Here is an 18,503-nt window from a genome sequence, read left to right as displayed (position 1 = left end):
TTTAGTTGGCACACAAAAATGGGGATGGTCAGAATACCAGAGGAAACATTTGGATATTGTCTTAGTGATTTTTCAACAAACATTCAACACATTATTTTTGCAGCATTCACACCATAAAAACAATTTATTTTTATATTCAAACACAAGTCACTCACCCAAATCAGAGTTACAATAAATGTAGAAGACTTTTTTTGTCTTTTTGGGAACGTGACGCGCTTGATGTTGGGATTCTACTTTAAAAGTTAGATGATTGAATTTGTAATTCCCTAGAGGGATCAAAGGAAACCTTTACTACAATATTTTTCAGATCACCTATGAGCTTTCAACTTAAAAAAAATAAAATCCCAGAAATCAAAGAACAAGGGAAAATAAACTAAGAATTACTTCTTTCATTTCCAATAGTATAGTTTATTATATATAAACAAAAAAGTTAATCGAAGCAATGTGTAGACTGTGTGGGAACTCTTATTAACAGTGAAAGGAACCACCTATTGTTGCTCACTCTAATCAGACCAACATCTGATTGAATTGTATCCAATTTATTAACAATTTGCAGCAATTTACATGCAGTTTAAGAGTAAGCTGGCCAGAGAATTTTGCACTGCCAGTTGGGTATTGAACAAAGTTAAACTTGACAGTTCTAATGTACGTTCCCAGAAATTGACAGCAAACTTGACTAGACCAAGGAAAAAAAGGCTTTAGAGGTTAAAAGATTCATTATGCTGCAGTAAAGATAAACACTGCACTTCACTCTGCTGGGCTTGAGTGGACGACATTCAGCACTGAAACCAACAGATATCACCAACAGAAAAGTGCACAATTTTTCAGCACCAGGCACATTGAATACTGACAGGAGCAGGTGTTACATAAACATTGTTGTTTTAATATCACTGGAGACCTGACTGAAAATTGAATCTATGGTTTACAAACTGTTATGTAGGAGAATGTGACTGGAAGTTGGAACAAATCTTAGTTAAATAAAGACCAGGAGGAGATGGCAAAGTAAAGCTTTTGAAACCATTACAAATATCACCGACCCAAATACTAACAGTGAATGCAGAAGGAAATGTTTGCCTTGAGAACAATTGGTGAAATTTATAGCATATTGTTCAGTTTATTGATGTACAGTGTATGCTATGGAACAAGTCAGTTTGCAGCCACAATTCCCTATTCTTGACTTTCTCCCACATCTCCAAGACTGTCCCTTGGCAAGTTATGAGGCTCTTTCTTCTCAAAAGACTGAAAATGAATATTCTACCACTTTTTGTTTCATGAGTTATTAAATCGTTGTAACTGTCTTCAAAAGGCTACTAAGGCACTGAGCAAGTGAAGGCCTACTTACAAACTCAGCAGGTCTCAGTTTAAGATGAAATGAGCTGGAGGATAGAGTCGTGTTTAATGCTGAAATAAAACTAAAAATTCATTGCAAAATAAATTTTCTGTTTAAGAAATGCAGTTGGATACAAGATTCGTGCTATAGCAGTAAATCTCTGTGACACTGAAAGTAGGAAGTCCAAGTTTAAGGCTCTAAAATTCCTAGATGTGAGGATGCAGATCAATTGGAGTTTGGAAAAAAAATGCATCAGGACCGAGGTTGACTGGATGCCAATCTGGAAAGCACAGCAGCATCAATTTCAGGATCTGTTAATAAAAGCACTGGGAGGTTGTAAGGAACGATAGATTTATTTGGTAGCACTAGGAAAAGTCACACCACCTTCATAATACTCAGTGAGATGTATCAATTTGCACACAGTGAGATCTTGCCTAGGAGGTTTTTGTTTCCTGGATGGTGTTTCAGTCATGATGCTGAGGAACGTTAGCAGTCAGATCGAGAAGAGAGTTACAGTTTACATTCTAGCCGGTTGCTCAAATAGCAATGACATCTTTACTTCCAAATGGCAGCAATCATTCTGAGGAGCTATTGAATACTTTAGGCAGGTTAGCTAATTCACTGTGTAATCTTCTATAGAGGGAGATTACCAACACCTCCTTTGTAACAGATCAACTTGCACAGTTTGACAGTATTCCCAGATAGTATTAAGGCTGCCAGAAGTTTGCTCATTCTTAGCATTTACTGTTGAAATTTGGCATCTGGTCAAATACAGATCTTCAATCCATTCATAAAGCTGCACATTAACATAAAAACGATTGTCTGAACATATTCCATTTGAAATTAAAAAGTTGTCGTGGTGTCCATAAACTGTTTGATGTCACTTTTGACGCAACACTCAAGAATAATGGCAACAGCTTCTGACATGGTTTCCAGTTATTTATGCTCTGCAGGTAATAGTCTAGTTGTGTAAAGTATTTACTTCTGTTCACATACCCAGTCATCCCAGTCTTCAGGATCAAGCTGCAAAAGAAAACAAGCATACATTACAGCAGCAATCTTGCAATCTTCAAACATCAAGGTAGAAAAGCATTACAGAACAAAACCAGTACCTCTCCTGAGGCTTCAGCTCGAGATAAAGTCAACTGGATTTCCTCTTCAGTCATGTCCAGATCAAGGTCTTCATCCCAGTTTTCAAAATAATCAGTGTTTCCTATAACAAAAAAAAACCCTGTGAAACCAGAGTTCATAAAACACTAAATAATTGAAAAGAGTTTCCCAATATGTATCAAATTATTGATTCTTCCTGTTAAAAGTCATTGTCACCACCATTATAAATGGAAGGCTGCTTCAGCTTAGATGCTCTAACCCTGAGGTAGCCAAGTCAGTTTCAGATTTCAAAGTTCTATTATTCAGCTACAAAAGATTGGGCCACTTTCAGAATTTCCTAATTTAAAACTTTCTCCTTTGGTTGCACTGTTAGTGGAACAGAAATGCAATACAATTCAATTCAATTAATAAATACAGATTTTAAAAAGCCATACTGGAGTTAACGGTAATCATTAATCTACTACTTTGGTTCGTTAATGCCCTTCGGGAAACCAAGTCTGCTTATATCATTACTTCAGGCCCACAGTAATGTAACTGATGCTCAACAGCCCTCCGAAATGGCTCAACAGGCCACTCAATTGCATCAAAACTCTACAGAAAAGTTGAAAAGGATTGAAAACGAACAGAGTAGTCAACATAAACCCAAGCACCAATCAATCCTGCAAGTTCTTTCACTTTTTATATCAGAAGACATGCTACAATTAGGAGAGGTTTTAAGAGTAGTCAAGCAATAGGCTGATAGTCATATTCACTGAACCATGTCTTACAATCAATGTCCCAGGACTGTATGTCAGGGGTGAATGGTTCTGAGAGTCCTCAATATTGAGGTTATACACCATGAAATCTTAGGGTTTTAGTTAAACATGAGTAAAGAAACCTGCAGTTATCACCTACTGTCATGTCTTAAGCTCATGAAGCTGCGCTTCTCCATGTTGAAAACTACTTAAGAGTAGCATTGAAGATACAAAGGTCACAAAATGAACCCTCCATCAAAATGTATGATGTCCCATACTAAAATGTGACTAGGTTGCACCGATACTGACTGAATTAACTGAGAACTGAAGGACATATAGAATCATAGAATCCGTACAGTGTGGAAACAGGTCATTTTACCCCACAAGTTCACATGACCCTCCAAAGAGTAACCCACCCAGACTCATTTCCCTACCCTATTACTCTACATCTACCCTGACCAACACATCTAACTTACACATCCCTGAACAATACGGGCAATCTAGCCTGGCCAATCCATCTAACCTGCACATCTGGATTGAGAGAGGAAACCTTAGCACCTGAAGGAAACCCAAGCAGAATGCGCAAACTCGGCACAGTCGCCTGAGACTGGAATTGAACCTGGGCCCCTGGCACTGTGAGACAGCAGTGCTAATCACTGAGCCACCATGGCACCCATATCGGTCGGACTAACCTATGGGAGACAGAAGGAAACAAATGACATCACCTATCTACCCATTGCAGGTGTATCTGTTCTTGACAATATCAGCAAGAGTGACCACTGGAAGTCACTGGGAACCCAAAGCATTTTGTTTGGTAGTGTTGCAGAACAGGTAGACAGAGGAGTTCAGGCACATAATTCTTTGAAATTTGCATCACAGGTAAACATTGTGGTTAAGATGCCATTTGGACAGTTTATAAAGAAAAATCATTTGTGGAACTTGGCCAACATTTATTCTCATGTTGCCCTTGAGAAGGTGGTGATGAGCTTCCTTCTTGAACCGCATGGACAATTTGACCGAAGGGTCTGTCTCCATGCTGTATGACTATGACTGTATGTTATAAGGCACAATAACTGTATTGGCTGGGATAGATTTTGAACAGATCTATCAAATCAAAACTTGGCATTCATTAAAGTTGTGGGCCATCAGGACCAGCAGAACTATAATAAATCATAATTTAGAACTTTATAGTCTCTCAAACTACCATTGCTATTAAGCTAAGGTACCGGTGTTGATTCAATGAAGTGTGAGAAGTGGGCCAGGAGCAGCAAATGAGGTGCCAAGCTGGTGAAGTTGTATGACAGGACTACACAAGTAAGCAACATGTAATGTTCAGCTGATCCCAAAACCAACAGATCAAATCAAAAGCTCTACAGTTTTGCCACAACAAGCCACAACTGAAATGAGTTGCCAGAGGAAGTGGTGGAGGCTGGTACAACTGCACCATTTAAAAGGCATCAGGATAGGTACATGAATAGGAAGGGTTGAGAGGGATATGGGCCAAGTGCTGTCAAATGGGAGTAGATTAGGTTAGGATATTTGGTCGGCATGGATGAGTTGGACCAGAGGGTCTATCTCCGTGCTGTACATCTCTATGACTTAACAGGAAAAGGAGGTTCCAAAGGGTCTCCAGCCTCAAAGATGAGAGTTCCTAGCACATCAATGCAAGAGATAAGGTTGAAGTTTTTGCAATAATCTCCAAGCAGAAGTGTTAATTGAATGATCCATCTCTACTTTCTCACAAAGTCCCCACAATTGCTCATATTCAGCCAACTTAATTCACTCCACATTATGTTAAATAATGGTTGAAGACTTTAGGTACAGTATTAAGTATGGGCTCTGAAAAACTCTGGCAATAGTACTGAAGACTTGCCGTCTCGAATTAGCCACATTTGCAGCTAAGCTGTCCAAGCGTCGTTAATACACCTGACAATCTGCAAAGATGAAATGAAACAGAAGATGCTGCAGAAACTCAGCAGACCTGACACCACCTGATCGGAGAGAAACACAGTTACTATCTTTAAGTATGTTACTGGTCTCCAGAAAGATAGCTCAGGTGTGCTCTGCTCATAAACAGCAGGGATATATCCAACTAGCCAATTATCACCCATCAGCCTACTCTCAATCATTACTTTACTAATGTAAAATGCTGTTGTTAGCACTATTAAGTGGCACTTACTCAGCAGTAATCTGCTCATTGACACTCAGTTCATGTTCTACCAGCGTCACTCCTGGCCTCATTAATAGCAGTGGTTTAAATACGGACATAAGAGTGGAATTAGAGTGTTAACGTAGAGCATCTTCCCTTCACAAAAAAGGCAGCATGTGTTAAAGTATAGCATTAGCAAACAGCCATGAGCCGGTCTCTTTCTAACTGATTTCTCTGCAGCTCCTGGTGCTCTTCACACCTGCTGAAATTTCTATTCTTCTGGCCAGAGCAGAAATGGAAGAAAGATGCTCATTTTGAAAGAAGTGTATTATTAGCATTCCTAGATATTATAGAAGTCAATGCAAGCATTTTTTATAAAAAAGAGAATCACTTTAAAATGATGTACAAAATATCTCCTAAACTTTACAGCATTTTGAACAACAACAGATATGTATCCCCAGAAAAGGTCAATTACCAAATCTTTGACAAAGTAATGGTGCCAGAACTGATTTACCTGAACATCACAAGCTTAATTACATTGCCAACCTTTCTTTCTGCCAATAGTTTAGTTTTATCAGTTTCAGGAAAGAGTCTTGTTCACCTAAATGTTGTTGTGACGACGACGACGACAACAACAGACTTCAGCACTGTACTGACATTTTGCTTTGCAATGTTTGCTCCTCTATTGATGCACTTTTGGGAACAACTGAGACTAAAACTGATAGAATAGTTTCCAACAGTCTCATTGTAAATGGCAGGCATTTATATTTCCAAAACATGTTCAGCTTCACATCTGCCTTTCTAGTGACAGCAGTCATGTCATTACCAGCAAAATATCTCACTGAACAAATGACAAACCTATCCACTGCCATTGTATCTTAAGTTAAAAATTAATTAAATTGACCTAGTCATTCAAACTATTTGACCACATCAACATTTATACTTCTAGATATTGACTTGCTTTCTAAAAAACCTACAATTAATTTCAAACAAACAATGAAATTAAAAATAAATTTTCAAAATTTAAGGTACAATACAGTTACCAACATCAGACAGGCTTGATTTCTATAACATTAGATTTGATCATACTGTCACTGTGATCATCTCAAAAATGGTACTGTCTACAAATCAAAGTGAATAACTGTCTTATCTAAGACCACAAGAAATAGAAACAGGAGTAAGCCATTCGCCCCCTCGAGTCTGTTACATCATTCAATAGGATCATGGCTGATCCAACATTCCTCACATCCACTTTCCTGTCTTTTCCTTGTAATCCTGCACATCTTTACTGATAAAGAATCTACCTCAGCCTTAAATTTACACAAGGACTGTGCCCCCCAGCTCTGTCGCCAGGAGTTCCAAAGACTTTCAACCACCTGGGAGAAGAATTTTCTCCTCATCTCAGTCTTAAATTGGCACCTCTTAATTCTGAGACTAGGCCCTCTGGTCCTCGACTGTCCCATGAGGGGAAATATCTTCTCAGCATTTGCTTTGTCAAACCCCTTTAAAAGTTCTATTTGGTTTTGAAGAGATCACCTCTCATTCGTTTAGATTCCAATGAGTAGAATTCCAACCTGTTTAGCATTTGCTCTTAAGTCATTCCCCTCATATCAGGGATCATCTGTTTCAAATACGCAAGAAAAGTTTTAGATTGTCTGTCCAACTCAAAATACCTTAATGAGTGAAAAACAATGAGCCCTGAATAACGAGAGCAATGGCAAAAGTCAGGGAAAAAGTGGCAAGAATGGAAAAATTATTTGCTTGACACAGGGAAAAAAATGTCTGATTTTGTGCATGAGCGGACGGAAACTAATTGGCACCAGTTCCTGATATGAAAGTCAGGGTGGGTATCTGATGGGTGTAGTTTGCCAATGTCTTTGGGCATCCACCTTGGCTAGCATCTCCCGACATTTCAGGGCACACTACATTAGCAGCAACCATTTGTAATTTCCATTCACCAAGGTTGGCTTCAGCCCAACAGCAGCCTCACCAATTTGTCGTGACACACCTCAGACTGAATATTCAGAGTTCTTTACTTTAAAGATTGCACTCTAAGCTAAACACTATATGCTGTAGTGCTGGCAGCTTTACACAGGACAGGCAATACCTCATGAATCAGAACAGTGTGTATCTCCGGGCTCTTAGCTTGTTTACTTAGCATTCTCATTGTGCATTTACTTGGACGCACACAGCATCTCTGCCTCGCTTTGCTTTTTTGAGCATTACCATCTCATTCAGATCCTACAAACTCAAAGAACTTCTATTCTTCTGTGTCTTCTGCAGCCGTAAAGCTGCATATCTGCTGCCACCAGTGATCAGTCAAGGGAATAGACATGTTGCTGTATGACACTACATTACATCAATGTAACAGCTGTAGAATGTGCCAGCAGATTATGCAGCAAACACAATGAATGTGCTTCAACCAAATGGCCATGTTTCAAAGTCAAGGGGATTCTCAGCAGTCAGGGGTCACAACATACTCAAAGGCATCATCCAGGTGCATCAGTCAGCTGACCAGTCATTGCATTCAGGTTCAGGGAGTCTGAATTATTATAGCCTGGAGAGTGGGCTACATCAAGCCCGACAGAGCCAGCGCTATCATCCTGGAAATTAGTATGTTAGCTGGAGAGCTGAACAGAAAAAAGGCAAGAATCTGGTCAGTCTTCAGGCAGAGCTGTCGTTCCAAGTCAGACAGGATGAGGTTGGAACCATAATGTGTCTGACTTTGCTGACTGAAAATCAAAGGAGTAAATCAGAGACTGTTGGTGTGGTGGGGGATTGGGGAATTCAATTTTGAGAACTGGAGGGAGCATGGTGGGATGCAGAGGAGAGAATAATTGTGCAGGGGGCAACTTTAAATATAAAGATAGGAAATGATAGAACATTAGAGTACACAAGTGGTTCGGGGAGGGGGAAGAATGGAAGGAGGGGAGTGGATTGTGAGAACGTGGGGTTGGGAGGAGATTGACCAACAAAGCTCGGTATAACTAAGTGGATAAGCCTGGGCCTTGGGGGCAATTTGGGAAGATGAACACTTACCCAGGTTGATAGGGTTATTAAGTTTGTATACAGTGTGTTAACTTTTATTGGTAGAGGGACTGAGTTTCAGAACCATGAGATCTTGATGCAGCTGTACAAAACTCTGGTGCAGCCAGATTTGGAGTACTGTGTACAGTTCTGGTCACCTCATTATAGGAAGGATGTGGAAGATTTGGAAAATGTTTAGAGGAGATTTACTAGGATGTTGCCTGGTATGGAGGGAAGGTATTGCAAAGAAAGGCTGAGGAACTTGAGGCCATCTTCGTTAGAGAGAACAAGATTGAGAGATGACTTAATTGAGACATAAGATAATCAGAGGGTTAATAGGTTAGACAGTGAGAGTCTTTACCCTCAGATAGCGATGGCTAGCATGAGGAGATATAACTTTAAATTGAAGGGTAATAGATATAAGACAGATGTCAGAGGTAGTTTCTTTACTCAGTAGTAGGGGCGTGGAACACACTGCTTGCCACAGTAGTAGAGTCACCACTTTAAGGGCATTTAAATGGTCATTAGATAGACATATGAAGAATGGAGTAGTGTGGGTTTGATAGGCTTCAGATTGGTTCCACAGATCGGCACAACATCAAGGGCTGAAAGGCCTGCACTGCGCTGTAATGTTCTATGTCCTAAAAATGGGTAACCTAGGAACATGGGGAGCCTCAAAACTAATGGGGTTGACAGTGAGGGCATGGCAGATAGTAACATGAAAGTTTGGTTGGGTGAGAGTGGGGGAGACGCAGAATAACTCACCTAGATCTACAGGTTGAGGCCATTATTCAGTCTCTGTAGCATTGACAATGTTGTCTTTCATCCTCATCCAAATTGCAAACATGCAATAGAAATGAAAACTGGTGAGCACCACTTCTGAAGTGGGTGAGTAGCATTTTATTTTATGAGAGAGACTGGGTTCTACTTGTTAAAAATGTAAAGCTCTTCAAGGGGTAATTGCGTTAATCAGGCACTTAAGCAGTACAGGTTAAATAAATCTGAAATAATAGAATTCTGTATGTGAACTACATTAAATATAACTTTTGACCTCATACAATCTTGACCATGTCATTAATCATTTCAAGTTAATCATAGTAAGCAGACGACGAAACAGACATAATCACTGGTGACTCTGAAAGTGTTACTTATGGTCCACACTTCATAAAGACAATCCAAGATCTCACAAGCATCTCAACAGCATGGAACTGCCTTTCTCTAAACTTTGAGAAGATTTGTACCTCAGATTGATGATAAGTATCTAAGTTAGCTTGTTGAGCTCGAAGGTTTGTTTTCAGAATTTTGGTCACCATACTAGGTAATATCAGCAGCAGAGTCTCCAGTGAAGTGCTGGTGTTATGTCCTGCCTCTCTATTTATAGGTCTTGGTTTCTTAAGATGTCACTTCCGGTTCATTTTTTTTTCAATGGAAAGTAAATAGGATCTAAATCAATGTGTTTATTGATGGAGTTCTGGTTAGAATGCCATGCCTCTAAGAATTCTTGTGCATGTCTTTGTTTCTCCTGCCCTAGGATGTGTGTGTTGTCCCAGTCAAAGTGGTGCCCTTCTTTGTCTGTATGTATGTATAGAAACTAGTGATAGTGAGTCGTGTCTTTTGGTGGCCAGTTGGCGTTCATGTATCCTGGTGGCAAGTTTCCTGCTAGTTTGTCCAATGAGGTGGTTTTTTTTAAAAACAGTTCTTGTATGGTATCTTGTAAATGACGTTAGTTTTGCTGGTAGTATTTAATGGATCCTTTAGGTTCATTTGTCGCTGTTTAAGTGTGTTGGTAGGTTTGTAGGCTACCATGACACCAAGGGGTCTGAGTAGTGTGGAAGTCATTTCTGATATGTCTTTGATGTAAGATAATGTGGCTATAGTTTTTGATTGTGTTGTGTCTGCTTGTTTGGTTTTGTTTCTGAGGAATTGGCGAATTGGGTTTATTGGGTACCTGTTTTTCATGAGAACATTGTATTGATATTTTTCGTCTGCATTTTGTAGTTCTTAGATGCTGCACTGTGATGTACCTCATTGAAATGATGTCTTGATGCAGCTCCATTTATGCATAGATGTGAGCTGGATGAAGTTATGATTCACTAACTGCAAAACTGGAATTTGTTGCTGCTCAAAATGCCAACAGCCCCTGTCCAATCCCAAACATAAATATAGCTATTTTGTTTGGATGCTGCTCATGCCTGCAGAATACAAAGAAGGGAATCATTGGCAAAAGAGATGTAGAAACTTGGGGATATTGAAAACACATTTGTAGTTGTGATGGAAATACAGCACTGCACTTCACAATAAAGCTTATGGCTGCTGGGACATGGGAGGTGTCAATATCACCACATGAGCTGACTCAAAATCTCCTCCTGCTCAGGCAAGAATTCTTTCCTGGTCAGGGTTCAGCAGGTGAATGTCAGAATCCCACCTGTCAGCTGTCTTGGCCATCTCTGCCCTATTGCTGGCTGCTTCTCCTGGAGAAGCAAGAACAGAGATTGAACCACATGAAAAGTGGCTGGTTGTAGTGTTGGTGTAGATGGAGGAGAATGCGGCAGGCAACGGTAGAAATGGTAGACCATGAGCTTTGGTGGAAGATGGGTGCATTGGCAGAGTGTGAGATAGCATGGAGAAGATGGTGGCACTTACTTTTTGGAATGCAGCAGGGTCCTCACATGTGTAACCTTCTTGGTGCAGCAGGGTCCTCACATGTGTAACCTTCTTGTGGCACGGCTGTACTTTCCTTTGGACATTGACCGGGGTGGCAACCTCAGAACAGACTGGCAGGCTTTGGACTCCTCTGGTAGTCCTGAGGAAAGAAGGCAGCCAATCTGTCCGCCATCCCATCCACCAGGACCCCCAGGTCCCTGTCAGCCAAGTATGGCACAAATTGGTGCTCCACCTGCCATTTATGGGGTTATGCTTCACATACTGCAACTATGAAGGGCTATTCATAACTTGTAGAAATTGATTACTGCACTGGTGTGAAACCCAGAACATCCCAACAACAGTAAGCCCTTCCGTACAGAGCAGACTCGATGGGCTAAATGCCTGCTTCTGCTCCTATGCATACGGAGCACGGAATTTCATTCATTTACATGACTCATTTGTAGGATAGGCAGAACGTCTTCTTACCTTGAGGCTGCATCTCATTAGTGGTAAACACGACCAGAGTTGCTACAGCACAGTATTGCGCTGATGAGGGCAAGACAAAGTTTTTTTTGACAGAAAAGTGTTTTCTTTTCAGCAGTATTCAAGCTTGCTATTACTAAACGACTATTGCATTTGACTTTTTCTTAAAACATTATATGTTTACATACCTTTACTGACATCTACTCTTATGTCTTATGGTCCTAGGTTTGATGATCACCAGCTACTTCAATGAACTTCCATCAACATGAGTGGAGATGTTTGCTGATGATAAAGACCATTCAGTACCATTTGCAAACTTTCAGGTAATAAGATTATCCAACCCACAGATGTTGGAAGATCTGGATTTTCACAAATATGTAGCATGAATGTTACTTGCTGCTCAAATGCCAGTTAGTGACCAGTACCAGCAAACTGAGTCGAAACACCTGCTCGTGACCATTAACTGAATCATTTAACTAGATCATTAAAAACCCTCCATCAAGAGGTTATTGAAGATTACAGCGATCTTGATCAATGGGATCAATGAGCAGTGGCGGATGGAGTTGAAATTGGATAAATGTAAAGTATTTCATTTTGGTAATACAAACAAGGATAGCACATGTATAATTAATGGTAGAGCCCTGGGCAGTGTTGTAGAAGAGAGAACTAGGGTACAGGTACATAATTCTTTAAAATTTGCATCACAGGTAGACAGAGCGGTCAAGAAAGCATTTAGCATGCTTGCCTTCATTGTTCAGACCTTTGAGAATAGGAGTAGGGATGTCATGTTGAGATTGTACAGATGGTGGTGAAGCCTCTTCTGCATTAGCGTGTGCAGTTCTGATCACCCTGTTATAGGAAGGATTTTATTAAACTAGAGAGAGTGTTCAGAAAGAAATTATCAGGATGTTGCCAGGAATGGAAGGTTGAAATATAAAAAGGCTAGGTCTTTACTTTCCCCAGTAAAGTACAGGAGATTGAGGGGTGACCTTATTGAGGGCACAGACAAGCTGAATGATAAGGATGTTTTCAAAACTAAGGGGCATTTTTTAAGGTGGGAGGCAAAGATTTAAAAAGAACATGAGGAACAATTTTTTTTTTTTTAAACACAGAGTGGCCTGTGCATGGAAATGAATAGCTAGAGAAAGTGGGTGATGCAGGTATAGTTACAATGTTTAAAAGACATTTGGTAAGTTCATGAATAAGGAGGGTATGGAGGGATATGGGCCAAGAGCAGACAAGTGGCCCCAGTTTAGTTGGCAACATGGTCAGTGTGGACTGAAGTGTCTGTTTCCATGCAAGGACAAGTCAGAGGTTGGGAATTCTGTGCACCTTCTGATTCTCCAAACCCCTTTCTACCATCTAGAAGGCCCAAGTACTCTGTTGATTGGATGAGATCCAAAAAATCTCAAGTACACAACAGCCTGATTAATTGGCAATCTACCAGTGATAGAGTCATAGAGATGTACAGCATGGAAACAGGCCCTTCAGTCCAACTCGTCCATGCCGACCAGATATCCCAACTCAATCTAGCCCCACCTGCCAGCACCTGGCCCATATCCCTCCAAATCCTTCCTATTCATATATCCATCCAGATGCCTTTTAAATGTTGCAACTGTACCAGCCTCCATTTCCTCCGGCAGCTCATTCCATACATGCACCACCCTCTGCGTGAAAAGATTGCCCCTTAGGTCCCTTTTATATATTTTCCCTCTCACCCTAAACCTGTGCCCCCCCCCCCCCCACCCCAGGGAAAAGACTTTTTGTCTATTTATCCTATCCAAGCCCCTAATGATTTTATAAACCTCTGAGGTCACCCCTCAGCCTCTGACGCTCCAGGAAAAATAGCCCCACCCTATTCAGCCTCTCCCTATAACTCAAATCCTCCAACCTTGGCAACATCCTTTTAAAATTTTTTCTGAACCCTTTCAAGTTTCATAACATTCTTCCAGTAGGAAGGAGACCAGAATTGGATGCAATATTCCAAAAGTGGCCTAACAAACGTTGTGTACAGCTGCAATCTTGAGTATTCTCTTCGTCCATCACTAACAATACATACAGTGTATTTCATCCACATGATTCTTGTAGCAACTCACCAGCATTTTTTGATAGGACCTTGCAAACCTGTAACATTTATCACCTAGAAGAAAAGGCAACATTTGCATGGGAACACCATCTATAAATTCCTTTCCAAATCACAAACCATCTCAACTCGGAATTATATCACTGCACCTTCACAGCTGTTTGGTTAAACTTGTGGAGCTCCTTATCACCATTGAGGATGTACCTACAAAACGGCTGTTCAAGAAGCTCTCTCTCCAACACATTCTCATGGGTGGTTAAGGTCAAGCATTAATTGCTGTACTCACCAGTAATGCCTAAATCCTGTGAATTAAATAACTGAGTTTCAGTAAAAGCAATAGTTTAGTGTGACAACTCAATCCAGCAGAGGGCACAGTTCATTTACAAGTATCATTAATGCACATATCGTGCACATTCGAAAACTTTTTAAAAAAAGTGAGTTATGCTATGACATACAAAGTTTGATATAAACAGGAAGTCTGAGCAAAGTGCGAAAGGTTTAATTTATATGGATTCCACTACTGCTAAACTATGGATGATTGATTTAAATGATTGACTAAATGCTCAAAAACAAGATTTTTAAAAACTCCATCAATTATTCAACTAACTAATCCAGTAAATACGTTGACTAATTCAAAGTTCAATTTATAATTAGTACTGAATTTGAAGATTTCAGCCAAGTTTGCCAGTACGATCATCGGTCTTTGTGTTAAATTAAAGACAGGAAATTCAACCTGATATCCCTGTTCTAATTGTGTTCAGGAACTACAAGTAGGCCTATGAGAAGCATGTGGAGTACATGCTTAATCTTCTATGAAGCTCAACAGTCAAACAGCATGCTGCCACACAATGACAAAGTGCAAGACTGAAGAACGGTAATTTATGCTAGGTATCACTGGTGCCCATCAAATTACACTAAAGCATGGAACAAATACCTTCAGCACAGGAGGGATAAGATTGGCAAAGAAAGACTAAGAAAATTGAAAAACAAAACAATCAAAACAACACTGTTAAACACATAACTTGAAGCAAAACACTCACCTTTGATACCCAAAAAAGCAGAGTCTTCAACATTTGAATTTAAATTGATGGATGTATTTTTAGCAATTTCAGATTGTAAATGGAGACGATCGTGATTTCTCTCGAGAGTGGACATCAGAGACTCTTCAAAACCTGGAGAATCCTCACCCCCGGTACTTATTCCCTCATCTCCAAATAGTTTATCACACAAATCTTCTTTTAAAACCATTTTATTTTCAAGCTTCTTCTCTATTTCCAAACCTGATTCCAATATTTGGATAGTTTCTCCTGCTGGGTGTTTCAATTGGATTCCGGGAGTGTCCCCAATGGAAAGCAAAGCAAGTGGCTGGATTTCATCAGATGCGTTGTCAGAAAGAACTGACACAGCAACTCTCGAACCAGTTTCTTCCATTTTGTTTCCTGGTAGTTCATACCTGTCATTAGTTACCATATTTAGGTCTTTTGGTTTAAAAGCAGAAAGGCTTGTATCATTCCACTCATCTAAGGACAAAAAATTAAATAAGAAAATGTAACCATTTTTAATTCCTTGGCTCATTGCACCATTCTATGAGCACAAGATTTACTTAAATAGTTCTTCATAATGGCGCAAGGAGTTTATACTGCATTTCTATACCTTCGTCATCTTCCCATTTAAGGTCCACAGAGTATGTACTTTGTTCTGCTCTTTGTTTTAAAGCTGTTCTCCGAGCTTCTTCCTGTGTGAGAATTAAGAAGAGTGCTAAGGTGCATTGGTTTTTAATTTTAATTCAATAATCTTTTTATATCTTGTCCACTCTTCCTTGTTACCTGTTGCAATTTGTGTCTCTATCGGTTTTTATTGCATGACAATTGTAGGTTTCCATATTTGTAACTGACTACTTACTTTATATATTTGAATTTATGGATGCAAATTCTACTGCAATCCAGCCTTTTGCCATAAATCCGTGCTCCTAGAATACCATTATTATTTATATTTGCTATTGTACTTTATACACTGCAGAAGCTGTTCTAATTCAACTTTCTGCATGCCCTGACCATACTTACACCTGCAGAAGGCCTGTTTAGGACATAAGCAGAAGATTTGATTTGCTAATTGTAAAAAAAAAGTGGTCAAATGAACCCCATCAGTAAAGGCTGCTTCTACTTGAAGCACACAGCACGACTTAGAGAATCAGAAAACTATCAGCTGTGCAACATTGCCTGTCTTAAATGCAATGAGCTCAATTGCAATATAGCTTTATGTCTCCTTGCAACTGTACTGAAGACATGCAAAAGATGACAGGAACCCAAGTTCCAAACTTCTAATAGTTCCGCACCTGCTAATAATGCGGATTATGAAACTGCCTAGGGGGTGAACATTCTGATACCATGTCACTCAAATCATAATCTTACATCTGTGCAGGCACATTTGATTTTTGCAAGTGCATATAATCAATCTCACTTGTCTGGAAATGGCACAGAATCATTCCAAATGCTGAGTTAAATACTTAGTGGAAGCATTGTCCCTGAAGGTCCTCCTCCACTCCCAAAACCCATTTTTCTTTCCTGTAAAACTTGATTTCTGACTTTCTGTCCCTAACCTTTCTTGCCCTGGGGGGGGGGGGGGGGGGGGGGGAGGAGGAGAAGAGAGAAGGGAAAAAAAAAGAGATGAGTTCACAAATGATGACGGTCTTACAATAAACAACTTTCTAAGAGAGTGATCACTAGAGGTTAAGTTGATTCCAGAGGATGCCACAGATAAGCGTGATGTGCACCTCACCCATTATCCAAAAGAGGGGCATTCACAGTAGTTCAGGTTTGCTCCCTTGTCCCATCATCACTATCCAGAGATGTTAAAAATTAATTTTGCTACCAATACTGCAAATCATTGCTGGTTTTTCCAGGAAACATCAACCCTTTGTAGTGCTGACCTGGTGAAGCTGATGGACTCTATAGAAATAGCGAGACCAGAAGTCTGAATGAGTAATTTCAGAGGGAACCTGTCAAAAAGAATTCATTAATAAAAGGCAAATCAAAAAAGTTAGCTCGTTAAGAATTCACTATGCAAATAAAATTAAAGCACAAATAGTTATATTAATAACAATATATAAAAGTATAAATATATACTGAAGTATATTAATAATGCTTCATAAAATTGACAGGTTTATTTAAATTAACAAAAAAGTCAGGCTGCCAGTTTAAACCAAGAAAGAACATTGTAGAAATGTCGAGAGCCAGAAATTCAAGGTTTTAACTTCAGAAGAGCAATATAATTAAATTAAAATGGTTATTTCAAACTGATTTTGAATATATTCTTGCAACATTTTGTAGTATTTATTTTTGGTACACAGCCCATTTTTATGGACTGATGCAAAGTAGTCTTTGGTAAGTAGATGCCAATGTAATAAGTTTTCATACAATTGCATGCAATTTAGCCAAGTATTTTAATTTGCTAAAATCACTGATTAAAAATACCAGTTTTGCATAAAGATCTCTTATGGGTGGATTATTGTCCAAGAGGTCAGATATAATACACTTCTCATCCGCCAAGGTGAAGCTCAACAACCAGGAGTTATACTGTTCTGTGGAAACAAAAGATTTACATAGCATAAGGAAAGTAAGCAAATTAACTATTTCTGAAAACAGGTCATCTGTAAACCTCAAGCATCCAATTTGCTGGAAATAGTCAAAATATGTTTGAACATTTCAAATTACAGATTAGACCAAGACTACTCAAATGTATTTGGTCAATGCACATCATGAGAACACTTTTGCTCATTAAGCACAGGAAGATGCAAATTGGTCTACAGTAGTGTCCATTTAAACCTGAGTCGATTTAAAATTATCAGCTCAGAAAGCCTTCACCTAAGAGGAGGACAGGTGGTGGCAGACATACAAAATATGACTGGAATTAAGTTAAACAGAAAAGGGGGCTTTTTAAAATTCTGTATCCTTGCTAGCAATATGGAAGAGATTTCATAATGAAAACTAAAATCTCTTAATAAAAATTGTAGGTGATTAAAAAAAATATATCACCTTGTTAATTAATTTGGAATATTGTTTAAAAAAAAAATCAGACTAGGAAGAGTAGCAGCAGTCTTTACATATGTCTGAGGTGTGGAGATTGGTCTCCCCCATTTAATGATGTGAGTAACAACAAAAACATGGCTTAACTGCTGTGAAACACTGTCAACATTTTTGACTACAATGAATGTGAAACTTTTCTGTTTATTGATTTATTTTAAGGCATCTTTTTCTACACTTTTTTCTTCGTTTTCTCTCCCCCTCTTTTTTGCTTCATCACTGTCTCTACTTCACTATATGCTACTTTCTACTCAGCTATGTGGCATCCCAGCAACCCTTTGAAAGTATTTTTTTCAGTTGATGTTCTTTGCTTAATTTTGTTTGAGGTGTGGTTCTGAGTGTTTCTGATTAAAAGAGAACAAAAAAGAGAAGTATGGCACAAGAACAGGCCATTCGGCCCTCAGCCTGTACTGCCCATTGTACCCCAATTAAACTAAAAAGCAAACCTCTGCCCTTATTCAGTCCATTTCCCTCTATTCCCTCCCTATTCACATAACCATCCAGATGCCTCTTAAATGTTGCCAATGTGCCTGCTTCCACCACCTTTTCAAGCAATGCGTTCCAGGCTCCTACCAGTCTCTGCTTGAAAATCTTCCCTTGCACATCTCCCTTAAACTTTCTCACTCACCTTGAACCTGTGCCCCCTAGTAATTGAAACTTCAACCTGGAGTAAAAAAAACCTTGGGAAAAAGCACCCGATCTACGTCTCCCATAATTTTGCTGACCTCTATCAGGTCTCCTCTCAGCCGCTGTCTTTCCAGTGAAAACAATCCTAGTCTTTTTAACCTTTTCTCATAGCCAATACCCTCGAGACAAGATAACATCCTGGTGAACCTTCTCTGCATTCTTATCAAAGCTTCCA

General features: G+C 39.4%; 1 protein-coding gene across 7 annotated transcripts in view; it reads right to left on the bottom strand.

Annotated features, from left to right (window-relative positions):
* Nucleotides 1-785: 785 nt before the first annotated feature.
* LOC122545595 (BSD domain-containing protein 1-like) overlaps nucleotides 786-18,503 on the bottom strand; it is a 31,708-nt gene continuing 13,990 nt past the window's right edge. For 5 of the 7 annotated variants that reach the window (XM_087981117.1, XM_087981121.1, XM_087981119.1 and 2 more), the window contains 6 exons: nucleotides 17,033-17,139; nucleotides 16,489-16,557; nucleotides 15,213-15,294; nucleotides 14,600-15,079; nucleotides 2,443-2,543; nucleotides 786-2,353 (listed from right to left, as the gene is read on the bottom strand). In XM_087981117.1, the coding sequence (XP_087837243.1) occupies nucleotides 2,309-2,353; nucleotides 2,443-2,543; nucleotides 14,600-15,079; nucleotides 15,213-15,294; nucleotides 16,489-16,557; nucleotides 17,033-17,139 (884 nt within the window). In that variant the 3' untranslated portion in view covers nucleotides 786-2,308. Of the gene's footprint in view, nucleotides 2,354-2,442; nucleotides 2,544-9,115; nucleotides 11,154-13,324; nucleotides 13,862-14,599; nucleotides 15,080-15,212; nucleotides 15,295-16,488; nucleotides 16,558-17,032; nucleotides 17,140-18,503 lie in introns of those variants that run through there. The other 2 variants (XR_015753726.1, XM_087981120.1) reach the window with 2 other exon arrangements.

This window comes from Chiloscyllium plagiosum, unplaced genomic scaffold (assembly GCF_037043375.1).
Source record: "Chiloscyllium plagiosum isolate Xiang-an unplaced genomic scaffold, Cpla_swu_hap1 HiC_scaffold_3, whole genome shotgun sequence".
Lineage (NCBI taxonomy): Eukaryota > Metazoa > Chordata > Chondrichthyes > Orectolobiformes > Hemiscylliidae > Chiloscyllium > Chiloscyllium plagiosum.
Note: the sequence above shows the minus strand (reverse complement) of the source record. Positions and strands in the feature narration are given on the sequence as shown.